Source organism: Seriola dumerili, unplaced genomic scaffold (genome assembly GCF_002260705.1).
Source record: "Seriola dumerili isolate Sdu_G_001 unplaced genomic scaffold, Sdu_1.0 BDQW01000068.1, whole genome shotgun sequence".
Classification (NCBI taxonomy): Eukaryota; Metazoa; Chordata; class Actinopteri; order Carangiformes; family Carangidae; genus Seriola; species Seriola dumerili.
In genome coordinates this window covers 8,235,967-8,259,664 of record NW_019174323.1, presented here as the reverse complement: position 1 = coordinate 8,259,664, position 23,698 = coordinate 8,235,967, and the positions used below count along the sequence as shown (strand labels likewise).

Genomic DNA, 23,698 nt, shown 5'->3' with positions numbered 1-23,698 from the left:
TTTTGTTCAAGAGTCAGTGTGAGGACAAAGTGACAGTTTTATTACAGTTAGCATTAATATCTTTTAGTCTGAGATCCATGTAACAGATTCTTGTAACATTTACTGTAAACTCAAAAGAGACAGCTGCTACTCATCTAGAAATGTAGATATTTTCCCTTCTTCACATTAACTGCTGCTGTTGCTTGTGTGTTTCTTAACAAAAGGTGTCAGTATCCTGCTTTAGTTTATTTATAGGCTACTATATCAGACCTGCAATACCATGATGAAAATAAACTAAAGAAAAACAAGAAAATAGTGTAGTGGTGTACTGCAAATCCTTTAGCAGTTGAAATATTTTTTTTTATAGTCATTTCCCCCTATTCAGCCCAACATATTCAGTATCTTTAGAAACTTTGGGCTCTCTGCTAGAATTTAAAATGATATTCTGGGAGTTTGAACAATGTTTGGCTGCACAGCTTGACTTTGTACTGACTGTCTGTAGTTAAAACTTCACGCCTGTCCTTTTGCCCAAAGTTATTCATTTTTATTTTGATCATCAAAGAGATTGTGAATGACACTACAGCTTTCCAAAGGGATATAAAAAACCATATTTCAGTATGGAACCATGCCATTTAATCCACTTGTGAATAATCCTTAATGATCCACATAACAGTGTCATCTCAGTGAGGCTATTTTCTTTATCAGGTTACTCAGGTCTGTGGTAAATCTCAGACAGGATGTTTTTTCTGTTCGGTGAATTTATTTCACTATCGCTTTATCAGTCTATAAAATGTGTCCTTTTTCATTCCTCAAAATGCCTTTAAATATTTGTGCAGCTAGTGAGTTATAGTAATGTTGCTAAATCCATAAAGCTGGGCTGTAATAAATCATCCTTGAATCATTGTGTTTGTTGGAAAAGAGGGAGGGGAGGCAGGAGGGTGGAGCCACCTGAAACCGCAGTACTTAGTTTACAGTTAATAACAGATGCAAAAAATCTCAAATATTCTACATTTCATTTGAAATTAATATGTAACAAAAACAAAAAGCTTCAGCATTATACCTGAATAAATGCTGCATTATTATAGACAACTCCTACAATTCATGACATGCAACATACTGTGGTGAAGTGGTGAGCCACAAAAACACCTCAGTGTAAACAACAGGTGAAGGGCGTCCTGAGTTGACAGAGTCCCGGCGTTTGTTAACACCTGGCGGAGTGTGATGATTGGTTGCATGGAGGATTTTAAGCGGGAATAAGTAATGAGAGGGATTTTTACCAAACCACCAAGGATGAAGAAGACCATAAACAGGCGGCCCAGGGTGGTTTTGGCATAAACGTCTCCATAGCCAACAGTGGACATAGTAACCATGAGTAAGTAGACACATTCCCAGTAAGAAAGTGCCTGGGAATTTTGGAAGTTTTCCCAAGGATCCCCTGAGTTTTCCACCTGGAACAGAGGTTGAGATTCATACAACCATGAAAACACACAGGTGTAAAGCATTTTTATCTTCTTCCACAATGCAATAACAAGAAAAAAAAGAGCAACTACTTGCTGTATAAGCAATCTTTCATCTTAACTTCATTGGCTCACATTAACTTACCAAGTGAATGAAGCCTGCTGCAGTTAGCCATGTGCTTATGAAAATTGAACACAGGTTCACCAGCTTTATAGAGTTGCTATTAGAAAAAAAAGAGCCAGACAACAGTGTTTGTGTTATTAGTTATTACACCAATATCAGAAAAATACATCGTCCGAGATGTTAAAACAAGTCATTAGCCTGGAAAATCCATGTTCCAAAATGTATTATACAGCTTCCATATTGAGTTTTTGCCATTATGAAAGAACGAGCAGGATTCTACATCATGACCAGCTGTTTAAATTATAAATAGAGATCATTCTGATCCATTTAATGTGAGCGTGATTCAACGGAAACGCAGTAGCATGCAACATAAAACAGTAAAGTCCTTAAAACTGCTGCATCTACTTTGTATGGCATATTCTTCCTAATTATGGAATTACAGTGCATCCTTTGCTTGCATTGTTGTGGTTAGACATATTTACATACGGCTCTATTTAAAGATGCATTTTCACAAATTTGCAGCACTTGTATATTTCTAAAAATCCTTAGCACATGAGTAGATGTCCTCCTCCCTGTTTATTTCAAGGTTCTTAAAATAATACAGTATACTGTATGTCTTATTATGGAACAAGTCCCTGCATGACCTCTGTCCTCTCCTCGTGTGCTCCGTCTTTACCTTCATCTGAGTGAACGGGCGAGGAGATTATTCTAAAGCATTTTGTTGCACTATAAGCTCTTCCTGACATCTGTGCAAAAAGATTTAATTCGAAGCAGCGAGGACACAGAAAGCTCTTATGCTCATGACTCCCATTATACAGTACAGTGCGCAAAACATCATATTACAGTACTGTCTGCAGTACTGAGGAATAAACTTTACACTCGCAATGATTTACACCTCATCAAATTAAAGAGCTGTGGTTAATTTTGCATCGAGGAAAACGCTGAAAATAAAGCTCAGTCTTCTCCTTTAAACTAAAACTGTGGCATGTTTATGCTAATGTCAACAAAATAAGTCACTGCACATGCATGATTTCACACTGCAACACACATTACAAACAGTCTGCCACACACACAAGGAGATCAAACTTCGGTACACTTACCTCGTCTTTAGTATATTCAAAAACTGTAAAATTTCTGAGAACTGTATCAACCTTAAGGCCCTTAAAAACCTCAAGCCTGTGAGGGGAAAGAAAAGACCATAAAGAAATTACCACACGTGAAAAATTCAGACAACATCAATAACATTCGACTGTGGTTTCACAAGAACATCATACCTTTCATACTTTCATCCATGTTTATCAGCTTCATTGGATTCATATTGATTAAAAAAAAAAAAAAAGTAAACTCCGACTGAACAAGCGCTACTGAGCACTTGCTGTATCATAAAAGAAACATTTTGGAATATGTGGGGGGAAAAAAGGAAAAGAAAGTCTACATCCCAGATATCTCTTCAGCAACTCATAACACTCTGTTTTAATCTCAGGAGCCTCGCAGAGCACCGGCATCTACCTGATACATGTTTCATTCCTGCTGGATGAAACTCTGAACGTGGATGAGATGAAAACCTGGATTAGAGTAAAGACAGGTGGACGCCGTCACGACAAATTTAATGAGTAAACAGAAGTGACGTCAAATCCAACATTTCAGGGTATTTATGGGAAGAAAAAAAAAAAAAAGGAGCCTGTTGCCAAGAGTTCAAGGACGGCATAACGCTGACAAAATCAGCAGTAACAACAACATGAGCCTGAGCTCCTGTACATGATTACTGACACACTGTATCATAGCATCATTTAAGCTGCATATATATTTAATCACAACCTGATTATAACCAGTTTACGGCTATTTCTGTCCAAAAAAAGCTCAGATAAGCAACACATAAATCACCATCTCCTACAAAAGCATTAGATAAAGCAAAACAGCACATATTTATCGTGTTCATGTTTCATCATTTAGCTGCACTGCAGTAAACTACCTGCTAAAAAGAACCTCCCACCTGAGTTTAAAAGCCAAATGATTCATGGATCCAGCTCATTTTGAAAAGGAGCTGTATCCACTGCAGTGTCGGTGCTGCGTGAACAATTAAAAGCCACCTCAGCCAAGAGTGAGCAATCAAGTCAAATCCATCCACCACATGCATTAATCGGCCAGACGAATTTCCCTGCTGGAATAGATTTGTGCGGGCGCCAAATGACACATATCAAAGATGCTACAGGCACTCATTCAGCTAAAAACAATATATAAATAAATAATCTTTTATAAAAAATGACATGGACCGTGGTGTGCCTCGCCAAAGCTCGTTTTTCATTTCAAATGAGCGTTTGCCAGATGGGGAGCATAATACAGAGAAAATCCTGAACCTGAACCTGCTCCAGCTGACACACACACACACACACACACACACACACAATCACACACACAGTCCAAAGAGTTTTGGACATGCCAGGCTTCAGCTTTAGTGGAGATTTCCCCCTCGTTCCCACGTTTCCTGCAGGTCTTACCCCAGTAGGAGATTACATGGAAGCATGCTCCGAAGCTGTAGCAGATGCTGTCCTGGTCCTCTTTGTCAGGGACCTGCCCGTGGCCCATCCTGACCCTGTAGCCCTTCTGGAAGAGCTCCCCGGTCGATTTTTTGCGCCTCCTTGTGTTGGAAATTGTCTGAGAGCGTGTGCCTCCATCGGGCCCCTTGTACACTAACATCTTAGTGGGAATCATGTCTGGAAATGACTTGCAAATGTTTCCAATGTTAAGTTCAAAATCTGCTTCACACTCCCCTCTTCACTATTCTGCATCCACCTTGTCACACATCATGTAGAAAAACTGTGAGCCTCCTCCTCCAAGAGAGAAAAAAAAAATAAAAAATTCAGGTGCTTTCATGATATTTGCACCCAACAGGTTGGCTTCAGGCACGGCTCTTTTTTCAAGAAGCATTTTCATCTGATTTACCTCAGACCTTCAATGGTATCCTCGTGGCGATCAGGCGCATTCATCGAGCTTAAAGCAAACCCTTTTCCCATCAGGATATTAGAGTGTAAGCTCCTTTAGGATTCATCCAGAGAAAGGAAGAGGCCAGGCACCGAGTCTGTCCATCAGCTGGCTTCACAATGTAACCTACATCTCATCCCCATAACCCTGCAACTGCTCTTCAACTGCTCTTGACAAACCAAATTTCATTCTCTAATCTTAGACAGGAACAGTGTGTATCTTTGCCCTGCGTTTATTGCAGAAAACAAGTCGTATGAACGGCCAGTAAAGCTGTGTATGTAAAAATGAGAAGCTTTGGCAGTCATTGTGTTTTTCTGTGGATTTAGTGATTCTGCAATAATCCTTAAATTAATCACAGCTGATGTAATAACTGCTATTGTAGTTGACGTTAAAACGAAATGCGCAGCATGACAAATGTCACTGCAGAGAGAGAGGAAAAAAGAAAAAAAACACAGCAGCTGACTGAGCTCTAAATCTGCAAAGTCCATTCAATCTGAAATGTGAATTAAAACTTCAAATATATCACTTCCGTTGTCAGCAATGCACTGCGTACATACTTAATCATTTCCATTCAAACAATGCAGGGTATATATGTTCTTTAGAGAAGTGGTTTCCATTTAAAATGAAGCACTATCAACTTGCAGTTTCCTGTCAAATGTCTATAAACTGTTAGAAATGAAATCAAAAGTATAATTTTTCCTTCTAAGAGTGTTTCATTTGAATATTTTTAGAGACATATTCAATTTTCCTGAAGACACCCACAGTGTCCAATAATTTCCGGCATGTAGCTCTAAATTCATATTAAGGTTTGAAGAAATGCCTATTTAATTTTGTACTAATTATACTGTGTCAACACAAACGTATGTTAATCTGTGAAGAATTTCCTTTAAGTTTCACTTTTTTCTTGTGGATTATTGGATCAATTTGTTTCTTCTGGAATCCAATTGTTCAAATAACATAAAAAAAAAAATCACTCTTAAGCTTAACTGGTTACAATTAGGAACCTATGCATCCAGTGACGAGGGGTCGTATGAAGACACTACTCTGATTTAAGGGGTCACAAGTCAAGAAAGTTGGGAACCACTGAACATATATAAAGTTTCCAACAATAAAACAATAATGAATGAGTTTCTTTTAAGGAAAGGTTGGAAATAGACAACTGTCTAAAAACTCAACACAACACACTAAATTCAAATAACTGTCTGTCCTGACAACCAGGTTGGGAACCAGTACTTCAGAGCATTTGCTTTTTAGGACATTTTGTTTCAGCGGACAGTTTAATACTAAAAGCCTCTTTCTGTTTTACAGAGGGAGGGAAAAGCTGCAACATGTGCTCGCCAACAAGACATGAATATCTTATCTGAAGTAGTAATGTTCTGTTTACCTCATAATAGTTGACTGAATTGCACTGGATAATTTTCTCTGTCGAGAGATAAATTTGTTGCCTTGGTGGCTGCTTGTATTTCACACCTGGAGCAGGTCAGGATTTCAGCTTCTAAATTCTGGCGTTGCACTAAAAACTGTTCTTGTGTTTAGTGCCTGCTGCATGTTGTTTTCTCGTGAAGACGTGTTGTGCTCGCAACTACACTTTTGTCATGCACCAGTGAGTGTTGGTTTGGGAGAATATCAGCACATACTGTGTGTGTATTTGTGTCAAAATGTTCAGACAGCAGGATTGGCAGATTAGCAGTTTGGATGAGCGCCGTGTGAAATATGGAGTGCTGAGGAGGGAGTTTGACAGCTGCAAGCAGACGCCGCTGAGCTGGTTGTGACCTCATCACCTGTTTCACCTCAGTTTAACTAAACACTAAATTAGTCGTTAATCCACCACCACCAATTGCTAATATGTCTGACAGAGAAAATGTTCCACTGGAATTTGCTCTAAAAATCACAGGAACTCTCAGTATACCTGTTTTTACCTTCAAAGTTTAGTTCAATAACAACTTCTGTAAATTAATCATTTTCATTTTAAAAACCAATATCCATATTGATATGAAAATGATTTAAACCTAAATTCAGTCCACAAACTATGTGCATGACAGCTTGTGTATGTGCTGCGCTCTCTCAGCGTCTGGTGTGTGACAGGAAGTGCACTGTGGATTCTGTGAGGTACAGTAAATAGAGGAATAACTCCACAGTTCAAATGAGTGGTGAGAGTCATGCATGGCTGAGCAGATAGCAAAAAGAGCAACACCTACACCTACACACAAGCAGAACAACAGAATCGCATTGCTGCACAGGAAATATGGGAAATTCAACCAAAACAGTGATTAGCACTAAAACTAATGCCAAGATTTAAAAAGAAAATCTCACAGCTGATGGGTGTGTACATTGTTTTGAGTAAACTCCATCCTCTGTCATATCTATGACAATGAAGACTAAAGCCAGCTCTCCTGCACTGTTAGGGTTTCATCATTCTAGCTTTTTTTTTTGTAATTGTCAATTTATACTGTAGTTATCTTCATAGATATTAGGTAGTATTGTTCATTCATAAATAATACAACCAATAATATTTTATACAGAAAGTCAGCATACTTGCACATTATCCAAAGAAGAAAAAAAAGAAATGGTCAGCGAGTAAGGACTGTTTCTTGGAATAAGAAGGATTGAAAATGCAACTAACAGTGATATGGACTCTGTGTGCCGATATGTGTAAGAATGTCATGACAACAGTGTTGAAAGAAAATGCCAGCGATACTCTCTCATATCCACTAGATGGCATCAGCAACCACCACTTGCTGCTACTGTTTTCACACCAGGAGTCACAGTACATCAGCCCAGGGAAAATACACAGGCACATTACGCAACTGTACTTATCAAGCTGTCATTTTGGCTCCAAAGTAGAGAGTGTTCATTGCTGAAAGATGTGCTGGTGTTGGCTACACGGCAAGTTTGTTCCTCAGCTGACAGGAGAAGAAAAAGCAGCTATAAAAAGGTGTAATGAAAAAAGAAAAAGGAAAAAAAAAAAAAAAAAAAAAGATCCCCTTTAATCCTCTAATTCCTCACAGACCTCTCCGAGTGATGAGCTTCACACATTTAGCAGATTGACTTCTATTCTAGCGCTCAAGCTCCCAACAAAGCCTATTACCTTTTTTTTTTATCCATTTGTGTACTTCTGTACGGAGCATGATTTCATTTGTGTGTTACTGCAGGTGTGCTGGAGAGCTCCACTGGAGAGGGGAAGGGCATGTGAATGACACCTGCAGCACAATGCCCACTGCCCACAACACATGGCATCCATAGAAAAATTACATTTCCATTCAAACCAACTCTCAGAAATGCCTGTTTAAATGGCACACCCTCGACAGCCATACAATATTTGATAGTGCTGTCATGCAAACAAGCAGTAGTTTGAGGAGTAAAGCTCATAAAGCTTCTGAGTCACCATGCTTTTCAGTTTTCATGCTGTACTGTAGCAGAGATTTCAATCTGATGCACCGTCTCCACGGTAATACTGAGCATCATTCGAACTTTTCATGCATGACATGCAAGGTCCGGACATAAAGTTCACTTCATGACAAAATTATCAAACTTATATGGCTCATATTCCAGGTGTGCCCACGTGAATGACCACAGTAGACCAACAAGTTCCCTTCTCTGCAGCTTGAGTGACGCGCTGAGATTATCTGGTGCGTTCATACACACAGTAAATCCACTGGGTGGCACCACGGGCTGCTGGGAAATACAAGCTAATACGACGCTTGGGTCAGTTATTCAGCCTAGGCGTGAGCAATGTGAGCATCCTTACCGAGCCAGCTCCTGTTCAGGTACACCGACACAAACACCGGAGGAACCGTGAAGAAGTCCACCACCGAGTTCACCTCCAGCCAGAACCACAGCTTGTCATTGGCAGCAATAAACTGTAGGAATAAAGGGTTGAAGATGAGATCTGCAGAGTTCAGGTAGCCTACGCGGGCAAGAACGCATATCAACAACCTAAGTTTTACTTACACGGAGGCCAAAGTACAGCAGGAAAAACACATTGAATGCCATGTCAATCTGCAACGTGAAGTCTTCGTAGAAGTTATGACAGGACTCGATGGGACTATTAGAGACAGAAAAAAATGATGTCAATGACCAAGGGCAAGAACTGACAATAAAGTGAGGAAGGTTTTGGTAAAAATGGATATTTAACAACAGTATTTCATGAAAAATAAAGTATAAAAGATGCATTCTTCTTTTCCTGAAAATGCATTTCTAAGATTCCCAAAAGAAGAGGAACAGAATTGTTCAAAAAAGTGCATAAGTTGATATTTTCCAATGGTTTTTCTGTTGAGAAAGGACATGCATTTATTGTCACACAAGCAATAACTTGTTGAGATACCTGATTAACCCTTAAATAACTGCAAAACAATCTGCCTGAGGAATGTGTCGTTTTCCAAAGTGCATCAATACATAATGAAAACGGTGCCGTTTTCCTTTCAGGCCTGCATTTCCCATCTCATAGACAGCATTTGAGTTAGTCAAAAATGATGGAAATGCAGAGCCAAGGCAGTCGTTTAAGGGTTAAATGCATGCAGGGTTCATGTCTTCTTTTATGAAATCAGGCAGCCAAAGCAAATGCTAGCAATGTAGTGAAGTCTCACCCTCAAAAAGCTTGTATCTGGCACTAAGAATTCAAATAAAGAGAAATAATTAACCACGTGAATGTGAATGTAATAGGTTAGTTTGATTGTTTAATAAAGTTCAAGACCTGGAAGCTAAAAAATATCCTCTGAAAATATTATTCACACCTGAAATGAAAACACAGGTTCACATTCAAAACTTAACAAGGTGCTGGAGAGGAAGAGTTAATTATGTTAGTGTACAACTGTGATGTGGAAAAGATGTTCGATTACGACACAAGATTTTTATGATGGAAACTTGACTGGTTGATTGTGTTAGTGCTGAAACGATTAGTCGATGGATTTTATGTTGTTTGACATAAAATTACACTACAACAATTTTGATATTCAATTCAATCGCATAAATCGCTTATTAAACCAAAACGTTTTGTGGTTTCAGCTTCTCAAAGGTTTTATCATTTAAGTTTTGAACTGTAGTTTTGCACCTTTCATTTGATTTTATTGGATATTTTACACAAAACCATGAATTGATTAAAAATGAACCGAAAAATTTATGTATAATGAAAATAATAATTAGTTGAAGCCCTAAAGCAGTGGATCCTTCACAGGGGGTCAGGACTCTGCAGAGAACAATCCTGATTAGAAAAGCAGAAAAAGAAATATTTCTGAAACACAAATTGTTTTTTGTTTCATAACAAAAATTGATCTTTTTTCTTTTCTTTTTTAATTATACGAATAAATTAATCTGAAAAGCTAGAATTAAACTTTGGCTTGTCTTCACAGTCTATGGACATATGTGACTTTTGAGGGGGGGCACAAATAGATGTTGTTTCCTTTTGCTTTTCACAAGATGAAAAGGTTTGGGATCCACTGCCCTAAAGCACAGCTTACTCCGAATCATTTTTATTCCTTATACACAGTCCATACTTCTCTGCAGCATGTTAGTGCCAAGCAAGTCACGCTCACAGTTACTTTGTTGTGATGCTCCTGTGTTCGTCCTCTACCTGCAGGATCCCTACACTCACATTCACGAACTACATTAATGCCCACCGCAAGACTCAGCAGCTACAACCACCCCCCACCCCCCCACCCCGTGCTGTTTAATACCACTCGGATTAAAGCAAATTGCTTTTGTTATGTAAAAAAAAAAATCGAAATAAACTGCCTTTGATAAAATACTGTCCTTGTGAAGTTCATGAGGTGAAATTAAAATACCTCGGGGATTATTTTGAAGCGATCTGATGCTCAGCAGTGACTCAGCTGATCTTCTGCTTGATGATCAAGAGGTCGGTGCTGTGATGAAGCAGACAGCTTCACACATCCTGAGTCTAATCGAGGCAGTATTTATAGAAATCTTCGCCAGCAGACAGCACATTACTCCAGATAGGTTGCATTGTTTTAACCCTTAAGTGTAAACTGGACTTGCCTTTCCACTGCATTTGGGTGTTGAAACATACTTATGTGAAAGGTGGTCAGAAAATTGGGTCCTAGAGCTCATGAATTTATGAAATGGCAATCTGGAGTCCAGCTGTTCATTGGTGAATACACGGAGCATGCTTTCTTTAAAGAAACATAACATTATTTGTATGTCATGTAGAGAACAAAACTGATGTGGGGATTTGACACAGTATCTCACTTACATTTGTAGAACTAGAAGTTTTTTTTAAAGAAATCTTTAAATCTATGAATTACTCATATATTCAGTAATTTACTGGCGCACAGACTTTCAATGGAAAAAAAAGGAACAAAAATGAGTTGTCAGGTTTATAGATGAGTCCATGCTGAAAATAAGGATGCCGTGTGTGTGGGGTAAGGACAGTTTAGAAGGTGCTAAAAATGTACCTGGAGTCCAGAGGTCTAACTTTTTGCATCCACCAAGCACAACGACACATATCTGGTTCATGGGAAGAGGCAAACTATAATTTCTGAAAAAGACCTTGTCATGCTTTTGGAAAGATATTTCAATAAAGAATAACACATCTGGTAATACAAAGGGAATTGGTTGATGTTTTGATGTTGAACTGCTTTTTTTCCTTCTGTTGTATCTTTGTTTTCTTCTTTACTATTCAAGTCAAGACGTACCTTTCATTAAATTGTTACATTCAGTTTTTTTTTGCATCTGCATAATCTTATTTTTCTCAAAACTTACAACAAATATAACGAAAAAAAAAAAATCTAACCAGTCTACTTTTTGGCACCTCTAAAAATAGTTTCTGCCCTCGATCACGGTAATGACACGTCAGCCTGGCAAATCCCTGTCATAGCAGGGTGACAGACCATATAGCAGAGGCAGACCTGCAGTGCTAAATAATTGAGTTACAGTATGCATGGTGTGGAAGAGGTCTAAGCCTGTTATGGATCACAAACCCTCCGTGTCCATAGTAGCTCTTGGTCTCTCTCTTCCTCATTCAATTCAGACTCACATCAAACAGGATTGACCAGCTCGCATGTAGAGACCCTTAATGTTCTTAATGGGAGTGCACATGATTCATGTGAGAGTTTATAACCTGGAACAACCCTGAACAAAAGCTGAATCCACCGAGTGTGAAAGATCACTTTAACTCAGTGTTGTTGATACGGGTCCCAATATGACATGGGTTCTTGCTGTTAAATCTTTTTGATACCTTCATTTGAGGAATATTAAGTTTTCTTGATTTAAAGGTTCCCTAATAAATTTTTTTTATTAACAACTGATCAAACGACTGTAAGTAGTGAGAAAGGGGTTGCTCCAGTTGAAGTGGCGAACCCAGAAAAAATCATCATCATATTTAGTGGCTAGCTAAAGAAGAAAGTAGCAGGTAAACGTCAGATATTTTTTCTCAGGAGTAGGTAGAGACTGAAAAACAGACGGTGAATATTAGACGTTCACCAGATGAACAGAAACAGGACTGTTGAATGATGTTGCTCTGCTTCTGCTCAACGTGTAAATACGCAACTGTTTGCTTTATACATTAATAACAGGTCAAAGTTTTGTTCTACAGATTGCTGTGCTGCCAAAATCAGTTATTGCAGACAGAGACAACTAGCTGGTGAACATACTGCAGCATTTAGCAGCTAAAGAGTGGCTTGTACAGACCAAGAACTCGCCAGGTGGCCAGAAAAACGACTTCTAACTGCTGGATGTGTAAATAAGTGTTCACTATGCCCGTGTTGTGTTCGCAAATTCTTCCACCGACCTCTAATTGGCCAGAAAAGTCACTTAATTGCAAGACAATTATATGTTGGTTTGTTTGCTTGGTGTGCAGTTTATCTGCCCCCTGGTGGTCAGAGAAATCACTTAACGAAACTCCATCATTGCTTAATATCTGATTAAAGATTAAATAAGATATAATTAAACATGACTAAGAGTCTGACTGAATATTTAGCATCAGCTTTCAATACTCTGCGCAAGTATTGACACAGTTCAGTCAAGAGTCACTGTTGAAGTTTGACACCCGACTCTGCCATAACACTGATGAAACAAGGAACAGTGTAGCACTCTCCGTGTTCATCGTGACTTACAAATGTGGAGCTGCATGGAAACAGAGGGTGCAAAGTGAGACACCGCTACTGCTTTTTGAAGCCAAACTTTCTCGGCTCCTTCATCTCTGCGCAGCTCATAGAGAGCTCTTCTCTGTGAATGTAAATGGGTCTGCGGTGTTGTCTCTCTCACTGTCTTGCTTCCAGCCAGGTCAGCCTGTCCATCATATAACAGCCTCAGCAGCCCCACAGGACTAATTACAGGGAGGGCTGTATCTGTTACAGTCTGCTACCACTTAGAAGCACGCAAGAGAGCAGCTAACTGGCTGCTCTTTGGCTTTAAGTACTGGGCTTGTTTGGTTGACAGGTAGTGAAAAACTACTGTTTGAATAATAGAAAGACCTGGAAAAGACTGAATAAAAACTGGGACAAAGAGCTTTGTAGGATGAATATGAAAATACGACTTTGAACAGGTGCTGCAGCATCATTCCTCATTGTGTATCTAACAATGCCCTTTCATACGTGTGAAAAGGTTAAAGGGAGAGGTCGAAGGTCATCCATCCTTCATCAGGTGAAAAGGTATCGGGCGCTGCGACAAGCAAGTTCTGAGAACCGGAGGCCACAGATGGCATTGGTAGGGATGTAACTCTACCTGAGCTTGTCCAGATAATGAAATGAGATCATGCTCGCAAACCACATCAGAGCAAGCCGAGCCCTCTGCTCTATGCGGTCTTATGAAATAACAAATAACCTGAATGCCTGCCACCAGGACCATGAGCCAGATTACATGAGTTTATAGCCCATTTTCTCATCTCTGCCTTAACATTACTCCCAGCGGGGAGTCTCTTTGGGCTTGATAAAAGCTTTTATCCTGGTGTATTTTGCCCTACATCTTAATGGCACATCCTGTCCAAACACCACCAGGCTGCAGTAACAGTATACTGTCGCACATGGAGCTAAAAGGGTCTTCCGCTTCCTCTAGTTTGATGAGTGATGCTGATTGTTTTGAACAGGAACTTTGGTCTTTCCTGCTTGTTTGAGAGTCTGATCCTTTCATTACAGAGATTAAGCAAACCTGGAGGGGGATTGGATAAAAGCGTCTCTCAATGAGTAAATGTAAATGTAAATAAAAAAACGGCCAACATGTTTGCGTTCCCAAATACAGTATACTGCAGTGTAAAGAGCACAAAGCACTCAATGTTATTAAGGCTCTGCTATATGAGGATTTATGAGAGTGTACTGTAGTGACCGGTTAATGGCTGAGGTTTCTGAGGCTCATCTAAGTCATACGTCTGAAACAGACAAAACCATTATATAATCTTTGCAACTGAAGAAACATCATTTTACATTTTAGTGATTTAGACTGCAATAACATGAAGAGCATAATTAGTACATTGCTATATTTCTCTGAGACAAAACTTTAATACTTTGTGTTTTTTAACGATGCTACTGTGAACTCTGAGCTTAAGGACTCAGAGGACAGGAGCGGCAGGACTTGAGACAGACTCGAGGATCTCTCTGTTAAATTTCACATTTTCATCCATCCATCTTCAGACCTGTTGTGGTTGGTTCAGTTGCTACGAGGCTTCAATGCTGCGTTGGCAGTGTTAAAATGTACACAGCCACATCTCAAGAGCAGAACTGATCTTACAGTCAAATGAGACATTTCAGCCTGCGAGCAACGTTTTCACACTGAACTCTTAGAAATGATAAAAGTAGCCTTAAAAGTACCTGTCATTCTAAATAATGATATGTTTAAAAAAAATACTTACTCAGAGGAATCTATGAAGTATATTACAAGGGCTCCGATGCTGAGAGCAAACACGAGAACCACCTGTAAAAAAGAAAAAAACAAACAGGTCAGAGCTGCAGTGACAGGAGATGTTTAATACTCAGATGCTTTGCACCATATTTGTGGGATATGGAGGAATTTACAAGAAGACATTTTTAAAACCAGGTTAGAGAACATTAAACAAGAAAAACAAATGGATCAAGGTGAAATCATCGCAGAAAAAAGACACATGAAGAGGTCATTCTGTTTTTAGGCAAACGATTCATTAATTAATTGACAGAATAATCATCAGGTAATTGATAATGAGAATAAATGTTAATTGCAGCACTAGATCTTTTAGTGTGTCTCAAGATGTGTAGCTAATGTTTCATACGTATAAATGAGCATTAACAGATCCTGGTAAATCTCATCAGCCTGTTATAATTGTGTTATAAAAAAAAAAGAGAAAAAGTCACAGTTTGGAACAGCAGTGTCACAAACAGACTCTTCAGTTACTGTATGTCTGACAGTGTAAATAAATACACAAGAGCTCGGCTCATCATGTAAATTGGCAGCGGAAGAGTGGGCGAGGTGACAGAATCCTTTCACAGACACAAACACAGACACAAACGAGGAAGGATACGGCTGAGCCTGAAGCTTCGGTGGCCACAGCGGAGCAGCATGATAATAAAAAAAAAAAAACCAGGGCATCGCTTTTGACTCTGCCACTCTGCCTTTCTGCAGCGGGGGAGGTGCTGGAGCAGACTGGGGAGGCAGGTCGCGGGGTAATAAACATGAGATCGAGGGGTGTTGGCGAACAAGGCAAGAGTCGTCAGGTGACAGCTCCGACACTGATAGAGTTTAGGTGAAACTTAATGACTGTCTCTAATGACACAAGAAATAAGACGAAACTGTGAATACAAATAGTTAAAGGAGGAATAAACACATCGAGATCTTGAGAGGACAAACAGAGCCCGAGGTGACTGCTCCTTCATTTCAGTCAGTGCTACGTGCAGGAAACCACCTGTGTCCTCACCTGACAACACTATCGCTGAGAATCACACAGTAAAGTTCCAAAAAGACTCTGCTGTCACGTTGTGTTTGTCAAACTAGAGAAGAAGATGGAAGGTTATAACAAATGGAGGGCAGAAGACAAAATCTCTGTTACCTAACTAGAGCATACTTTTTTTTTTTTTTTTACTAAGTAGGCTAAAAAGCAACTAAGCCACAACACATTTCATGAGTTTATACATTTCACATTTTGCAGTGCAGCTGTTACAAAACATGTTTTCTGCCATTTGGGTTATAAAAGACCCAGATTTTTTTAAGTCTTTAAACATAATGGTAATTTTACAGTATCGTCAATTGATACTTAAAAGTCAAAAAAAGCACAGCAGATCACTGCGAAATGTGCATCCTAATTTTCTCTTTTAAAAGCCAGTGCTAACGTAGATGAGGGCTCAACCCAGAGAGACACAGATATGAACAGAAAGGTTTCCGCCAGACAGCAGAACAAATGTTTTACATCCTGAAATACACTAGCGGGTTATCTGCGACCTTACCTGCCTACCCTTTCATCTATTTAGAAATGACACAATGGCCATCCTGAACAAGAAGCCAATGGGCATCCATAATGAATGAGCTCAGCCTAATTCATTTCCATGATGTGAAATTGTATTGTCAACCTGCAACCGCTGATGGCTCTGTAATGACAAAAAGCACCCGCATGCATTTTTAATCGACCCTTCCTCTTTGAAAGCCAGGAAATCTCTTTCTGCCTCTGACCATCCCAGTTTAGAAACTGGAAACAATGTTTGTGCAACCCTAGAAATGCTAATGCCGCCGGCAGAGGAAGATTCAGTGATGGCAGTAAATAAAACACGCTGGCTGTAACAAAGAAGCGGCGCTCACGACTGGGTTTGTCAATGAGGTGACAGCAGACCGGGGCCAGCGCTCATCATTCATCTCAGTCTCGGGATAATGATGCATCACATCTGTATCTTCAGCCACCTTCAGCCATTTGCTGGCAGATGGCTGATGGTGGGGGTGGGGTTGGGGGGCCAGTGAGCTCAGACTGACAGAGAGGACCGACCACTGGATAAGTCCCTCTGCATGATGACCCAGAGATCTGCCAAGACATACTCAGACCAATTTGCATTCATTTTTGCCAGTATGCTCTTCACTTAATGTCGACACCGATTACGAGGTAGGAGGGATAAAAGAAAATGTCCCATATTTTCTCTAAAATGTTCTAATAATAATCGTTCACTGCCAGAAAGGAAGACACTTAAGAAATCACCATGTTAAAAAGAATACATTTTTTTCATGAAACTGTCTGAGATTTACCTGACACACCAGATGTAACCAAGTTATTTGAAACAAGTCCAATGGTTTGTTACTCAGAACCATCTGAGAAGACTTTATTGGAAACTGTTTAGAAAAGGTGCTTTCAGGTGCTTTCAAAAATATTTGGCAGGTGATTGGATGAACCATCTGTCTATCACAGGCTAATTTTTTTTTTTTGCACTACCAGCAGAGCCTGTGGATAAATCAACCTCTTTCCTAAGTCAGTCGGGAGGAGAGCGAAAACATCTTTTCCATCAAGAAAAGCCTTCGGTGTTGTTCTCTGCTCTTCTTTCAAAGGAGAAATTGTTGCTGTTCTGATGTAACTGGTGCTATAGCAACATCTACGCTAACCTCTTTAGGTGCCACCATTGTTGTTAATGAACATCCATTCTTGGGGACCAAGGAGGCTTTTAATGTAATATTGGTAAAAGAAAGAAACAATAGTAGAATTTTAGCTCAGCAAGAATACAGTAAACATCACCATTAAGTTAATGTTACAGTACTGCAGTGGTTCAGTTAAAAGAATCAGGGCTCATTGAAATTCAGTTAAGGTAGAAACATGTTTTACAAATTCTGCAGTGGGAGGTTGTGTTGCTCTGTGAGCTGCTACAGTGTCTAAAAACAGGATTCACCAGAACCAGGGGTCACTTTGTTCCATAGTTCCTTAAAGCCTGTGGTCACTGTGGGATCAAAGCTCTCATTGGTGGGATGCCAGAGATTTGTATGTGCAGTCATGTGACCGTCTTTGTTTAGGTAAACGTGTCCAGTCCGAGCTCCATTTTCTCATGTGTCACATCCGGTTCATGCATCTCTTACTTTAACTCTGTGCAACTTAAATGTTTCCTGACACAGCGGTCCTTGAGGGTGACTCACTGACCCTCAGCAGATTCCCCAAAAACACAGTGCTGTTTTCCAAAATAAAATGACCTATGGATGTTGGTGAATTCCAGCCAGGCCATCTGTCTGTCCTCAAATACCACATTGATTAATAAGGTTATTGTGCACATAATGACTCTCACAAAATACAGAGCTGCACAGAGAAATAGTGCCATTATAGACTGTGATATGAATTGCACCACAAGTGAATATCCATTTCTCCTCTTCAGATTTCTTTCTTCAGAATTTGAGAACATCTTCTTAAAAAAGATGAGTGGAAGAGTGACACTCAGCCTACAAGTTTGAATCAGTGGAAATAAAATTTTATAAATCACAAGACTCAGTTATTAATTTTTTGTTTGTTTTTGTTTGTTTTGTTTTTGCTTTGGATTGTGTGTAAATCACCCCATAAAAATACAAATGACCATATCGATTACTTTACCACAAAATAACTGAATCACTTGTATTTTGATTTGATGTTCGTGCGCCTCTATTAGATTTAGAGCAGCTGTAAATGTTTGTGTAATGGACCTTGAATTGTAGGAGACACCTTGGTCATCATCGCTGTCCTCGCTAACTAGACTTTTGTTTACAGGGCTCTTGCACGGTTTATCCTTCGCCCGGGGTGTTAACAGTAAATTAGCATGTTTACAACAACAGCCATAAACGTGATGGACTGCAGCCCTGACAAACACACGGACACTGAATTGACATTTGAGAAATTTACAGTGTCATTACTATTGAAATGCAGGTCGTTTACAGCTGACAGGACATGTGTGACATGTGATGCAACTTCAGCGCTACAATCTCAAGCTATTGTTGTTGTTGTTTGACAGTTTAGTATAGGAGTATTGGCTGCCAAAGCACCATGATGACACCCACTGACCTCATTATGACCTTTTGAAGGCTCTCAACTCTATTTGGAGCATTTAGAGTACACACAGAGTGTTTGGCCAGCCCAACAAAGGGCTACACAATTTTGGCTCAAATAATAATCCTGATTATGCTGCTCGATTATTGTCAATCAGAATTACTAGACTTCGCTGATGAGTGTAAACAATTATTTAATGGCGTTTTGTGTGTTAACCTTGTGGCTATTTTGATCTAAGGCAGCACAGTCTTGACGCGCCACTAATCAATATTTGTATTTTAACAATGGATCAAATTATTTGGTATAATAATAATGCAGCTCCCCTGAGCTCTATGAAGCGCGTTAATGTTTTCCACCTCATCGTTTTGGTTCTGGTTCTGGTTTTTATAGCCCAAAAGTTTTAAACCAAATATATGCTGAAGTTACCAAGCAACAGTTCTGATGTAACTGATACTGTAGCATCTTCTACGCTAACCTCTTTAGGAACCACCATTGCTGTTAATGAACAGCTGCTTCTCGCTGTCACCACACCTAAGACACACCCGTAGCTGCCAGTAGTTCCTCCCTAACAGGACACTAATTGGTCTGAACCACTGTGTCTGGGCTACAAGTGAAAAGCTTGGAACCTGGAAAGATGGATTCTCACTTGCAAGAAATCCAGCTGCCTCGCAAGGTTAGTATGAGGTGAGAAAAAGGTCCTTAAGTCTGTCAGAGCCAGTTTAAAATAATTTGTGACAAGTCAAAGTCAATTGTCAAGTCCGTCGGGGTAAGTCTTAAGTCAAGTCATTTGAGATACATCCAAGTGAAGTCTCAAGTTATTTGAAACAAGTCGGAGCCAGGTCTCAAGTCTTGGAGGGAAAGTCCAAGCTATGAAAGAAGTGTCTGTCTTTTTTAGGTTTAAAATTGAGGCTGAATTGAGCATTGAAGGATAGATGTGTCATACATAGTACAGATTTTCTTGAAATAAGTCTTTAAGGAGTCAAGTAACTCATGTTTGATAGCGATCAAATTCAAGTCAAGTCTCAAGTCCTCATTTTTTGACAAAGTCTGACTGACGTCTCGAGTACACAACAAGAGAGAGTAAGAAACTAAATCTGAAACGTAATTTTCACAATCACAAAAAAGAAAAAAAAAACTCTTGTCTCAGAAATCTCCATCTGATTCACATGTATATTAAAAAAAGAACAATTAGACTTTTTCTAGGTCCACTTTCACAAGCGATCATAATCATCACCAATGGTCCTGTCCATGATGTACAGTATATCACTGCCCGGCAGAGTGCACTAGCAGATCTCAGGCATTGAGAAGTCAACCTGCAAACATCAGAGAACCCACTCATGCTCCTCCACTCTTCCTAGAGTGTGACTCACCATCAACCAGTATGAATAACCTGCCAAAGAGACAGGAACTTTACCTGGGCAAGAAAAACACTTCTACTGTCAGGAGCAAGTCCACTCTAACTTTTGGAGATAGGGAAAGAGACACAGGTTCACATACAGGCATTTATTTTTGTCAAAATAATACATTGGGGACCAAGGAGGCTTTTAATGTAATATTGGTAAAAGAAAGAAACAATAGTAGAATTTTAGCTCAGCGAGAATACAGTAAACATCACCATTAAGTTAATGTTACAGTACTGCAGTGGTTCAGTTAAAAGAATCAGGGCTCATTGAAATTCAGTTAAGGTAGAAACATGTTTTACAAATTCTGCAGTGGGAGGTTGTGTTGCTCTGTGAGCTGCTACAGTGTCTAAAAACAGGATTCACCAGAACCAGGGGTCACTTTGTTCCATAGTTCCTTAAAGCCTGTGGTCACTGTGGGATCAAAGCTCTCATTGGTGGGATGCCAGAGATTTGTATGTGCAGTCATGTGACCGTCTTTGTTTAGGTAAACGTGTCCAGTCCGAGCTCCATTTTCTCATGTGTCACATCCGGTTCATGCATCTCTTACTTTAACTCTGTGCAACTTAAATGTTTCCTGACACAGCGGTCCTTGAGGGTGACTCACTGACCCTCAGCAGATTCCCCAAAAACACAGTGCTGTTTTCCAAAATAAAATGACCTATGGATGTTGGTGAATTCCAGCCAGGCCATCTGTCTGTCCTCAAATACCACATTGATTAATAAGGTTATTGTGCACATAATGACTCTCACAAAATACAGAGCTGCACAGAGAAATAGTGCCATTATAGACTGTGATATGAATTGCAGCACAAGTGATTATCCATTTCTCCTCTTCAGATTTCTTTCTTCAGAATTTGAGAACATCTTCTTAAAAAAGATGAGTGGAAGAGTGACACTCAGCCTACAAGTTTGAATCAGTGGAAATAATCTGAAAATCTGATTTATTCAGATCATGAATCCTCTGCAGCAAATGCTTAAGTCAAGAAGCATATTTCCCTCCATGAAAAACAACAGTGCAGCCTTGTAAATTTTATAAATCACAAGACTGAATCATTAATTCTTTGTTGTTGTTTTTTTTTTTTACCGTATAGATTACTTTACCACAAAATAACTGAATCACTTGTATTTTGATTTGATGTTCGTGCGCCTCTATTAGATTTAGAGCAGCTGTAAATGTTTGTGTAATGGACCTTGAATTGTAGGAGACACCTTGGTCATCATCGCTGTCCTCGCTAACTAGACTTTTGTTTACAGGGCTCTTGCACGGTTTATCCTTCGCCCGGGGTGTTAACAGTAAATTAGCATGTTTACAACAACAGCCATAAACGTGATGGACTGCAGCCCTGACAAACACACGGACACTGAATTGACATTTGAGAAATTTACAGTGTCATTACTATTGAAATGCAGGTCGTTTACAGCTGACAGGACATGTGTGACATGTGATGCAACTTCAGCGCTACAATCTCAAGCTATTGTTGTTGTTGTTTGACAGTTTAGTATAGGAGTATTGGCTGCCAAAGCACCATGATGACACCCACTGACCTCATTATGACCTTTTGAAGGCTCTCAACTCTATTTGGAGCATTTAGAGTACACACAGAGTGTTTGGCCAGCCCAACAAAGGGCTACACAATTTTGGCTCAAATAATAATCCTGATTATGCTGCTCGATTATTGTCAATCAGAATTACTAGACTTCGCTGATGAGTGTAAACAATTATTTAATGGCGTTTTGTGTGTTAACCTTGTGGCTATTTTGATCTAAGGCAGCACAGTCTTGACGCGCCACTAATCAATATTTGTATTTTAACAATGGATCAAATTATTTGGTATAATAATAATGCAGCTACCCTGAGCTCTATGAAGCGCTTTAATGTTTTCCACCTCATCGTTTTGGTTCTAGTTTTGGTTTTTACGGCCCACAAGTTTTAAACCAAATATATGCTGAAGCTACCAAGCAACAGATGAACAGATGAACAGAGTTAGAGATGAGCTAGCGAACATAGTGCAGTATTTAGGTAAAGGGACAGATATTTGCCTCAGAAGATGGTAGTTGGCAAAAAGAAGAAGAAGAAGTAGGAAGTAAGGACGTGGATAAGGAAGGAAGTAAAAAAAGGAAGAAAAGAGGAAAGTAAAACAGGAACTATATATATATTAGAGACTTGTTATGACTCACAAACTGATTGACAAGTCTTTTATGATATCATGATGAGACAACAACTAAATGCAAGTTATAAATGATTTCTGATGCTGTTAGTCAAAGTCAAACTCAGTTTGTAAACACAGTATCAAAATCAGATGACACATAATTACAACCTACCAACAAAAAAACAAAATGCTTTTTCATCATTAAGTTAAATTCTTCAAGTATATGTGCAAATATAGGCTCTACCTGTAAATTACATGATTAAAAATGACAGATAGGGCTTTTAAGAGACAGCCGTGTCCCTGTTCAGCTCAGACCTGGACACACTGGCTGTGTATGCATGTGCTCCATGCTAGTGGCGACAGTCAAAAACACAACATGCATACTAATGGGATATTGGATGGTGCTCCTGAAGCCTGGCACCATCCTCAAGCATGATCTTAATATAACCTTCCCAGCATGTGTTTCATAAACAGTCCACGGCCTCATCTGCCTGAACGAGACATCATGGTTAAATAGTCCAAATCACAGCATCAGTGAAAAGGTGCTTTTTTGTGTATCTGACAAGGTCACAGGAAGGAAAGACAAACAGAAATTTACAGTTTAAATGTCAAAACCAGACCTGCTCACAAACAGCATCAATAGTTAACCATAAACGGCACTATTTTCCACTATTTTCATTGTGTTATTCACTTTTCACTTATATGTATGGCTCCTTGATTTATGTTTTCCACTGACTGTAACATATATTATGTTTTTTGACATTTTTATGCCTTACTATACTATGACGTTTTTTCAGGCTTTTATGCCATGCTATACTATGATTTTTTTGACATTTTTATGCAATAATATACTAACACCTTTTTTGAAACTTTTGTGCCATGCTATACTATGATATTGAAATTTTTCTGCCTTACTGTACTATGACGTTGACATTTTTGTGCCTTACTATACTATGACGTTTTTTGACATTTTTATGCCATACTATACTATGACATTTTTGACATTTTTATGCCATACTATACTATGATGTTTTTTGACATTTTTATGCCTAACTATACTATGACATTTTTGACATTTTTATGCCATACTATACTATGATGTTGTTTGACATTTTTATGCCATACTATACTATGACATTTTTGACATTTTTATGCCATACTATACTATGCTGTTTTTTGACATTTTTATGCCATACTATACTATGACGTTTTTTGACATTTTTATGCCATACTATACTATGACGTTTTTGACATTTTTATGCCTTATTATACTATGACGTTTTTTGACATTTTTATGCCATACTATACTATGACGTTTTTGACATTTTTATGCCTTATTATACTATGACGTTTTTTGACATTTTTATGCCTTACTATACTATGACGTTTTTGACATTTTTATGCCTTATTATACTATGACGTTTTTTGACATTTTTATGCCTTACTATACTATGACATTTTTGACATTTTTATGCCATACTATACTATGATGTTTTTTGACATTTTTATGCCTAACTATACTATGACATTTTTGACATTTTTATGCCATACTATACTATGATGTTTTTTGACATTTTTATGCCATACTATACTATGACGTTTTTGACATTTTTATGCCTTATTATACTATGACGTTTTTTGACATTTTTATGCCTTACTATACTATGACGTTTTTGACATTTTTATGCCATACTATACTATGATGTTTTTTGACA

General features: G+C 38.9%; 1 protein-coding gene across 2 annotated transcripts in view; it reads right to left on the bottom strand.

Annotated features, from left to right (window-relative positions):
* Positions 1-23,698, bottom strand: part of LOC111219727 (calcium-activated potassium channel subunit alpha-1-like) — a 97,463-nt gene that overhangs the window by 39,297 nt on the left and 34,468 nt on the right. For both annotated transcript variants that reach the window (XM_022742479.1, XM_022742480.1), the window contains exons 3-8: positions 14,339-14,400; positions 8,494-8,587; positions 8,291-8,402; positions 2,661-2,736; positions 1,582-1,657; positions 1,257-1,427 (exon numbers count right to left, since the gene is read on the bottom strand). In XM_022742479.1, the coding sequence (XP_022598200.1) occupies positions 1,257-1,427; positions 1,582-1,657; positions 2,661-2,736; positions 8,291-8,402; positions 8,494-8,587; positions 14,339-14,400 (591 nt within the window). The remainder of the gene's footprint in view (positions 1-1,256; positions 1,428-1,581; positions 1,658-2,660; positions 2,737-8,290; positions 8,403-8,493; positions 8,588-14,338; positions 14,401-23,698) is intronic.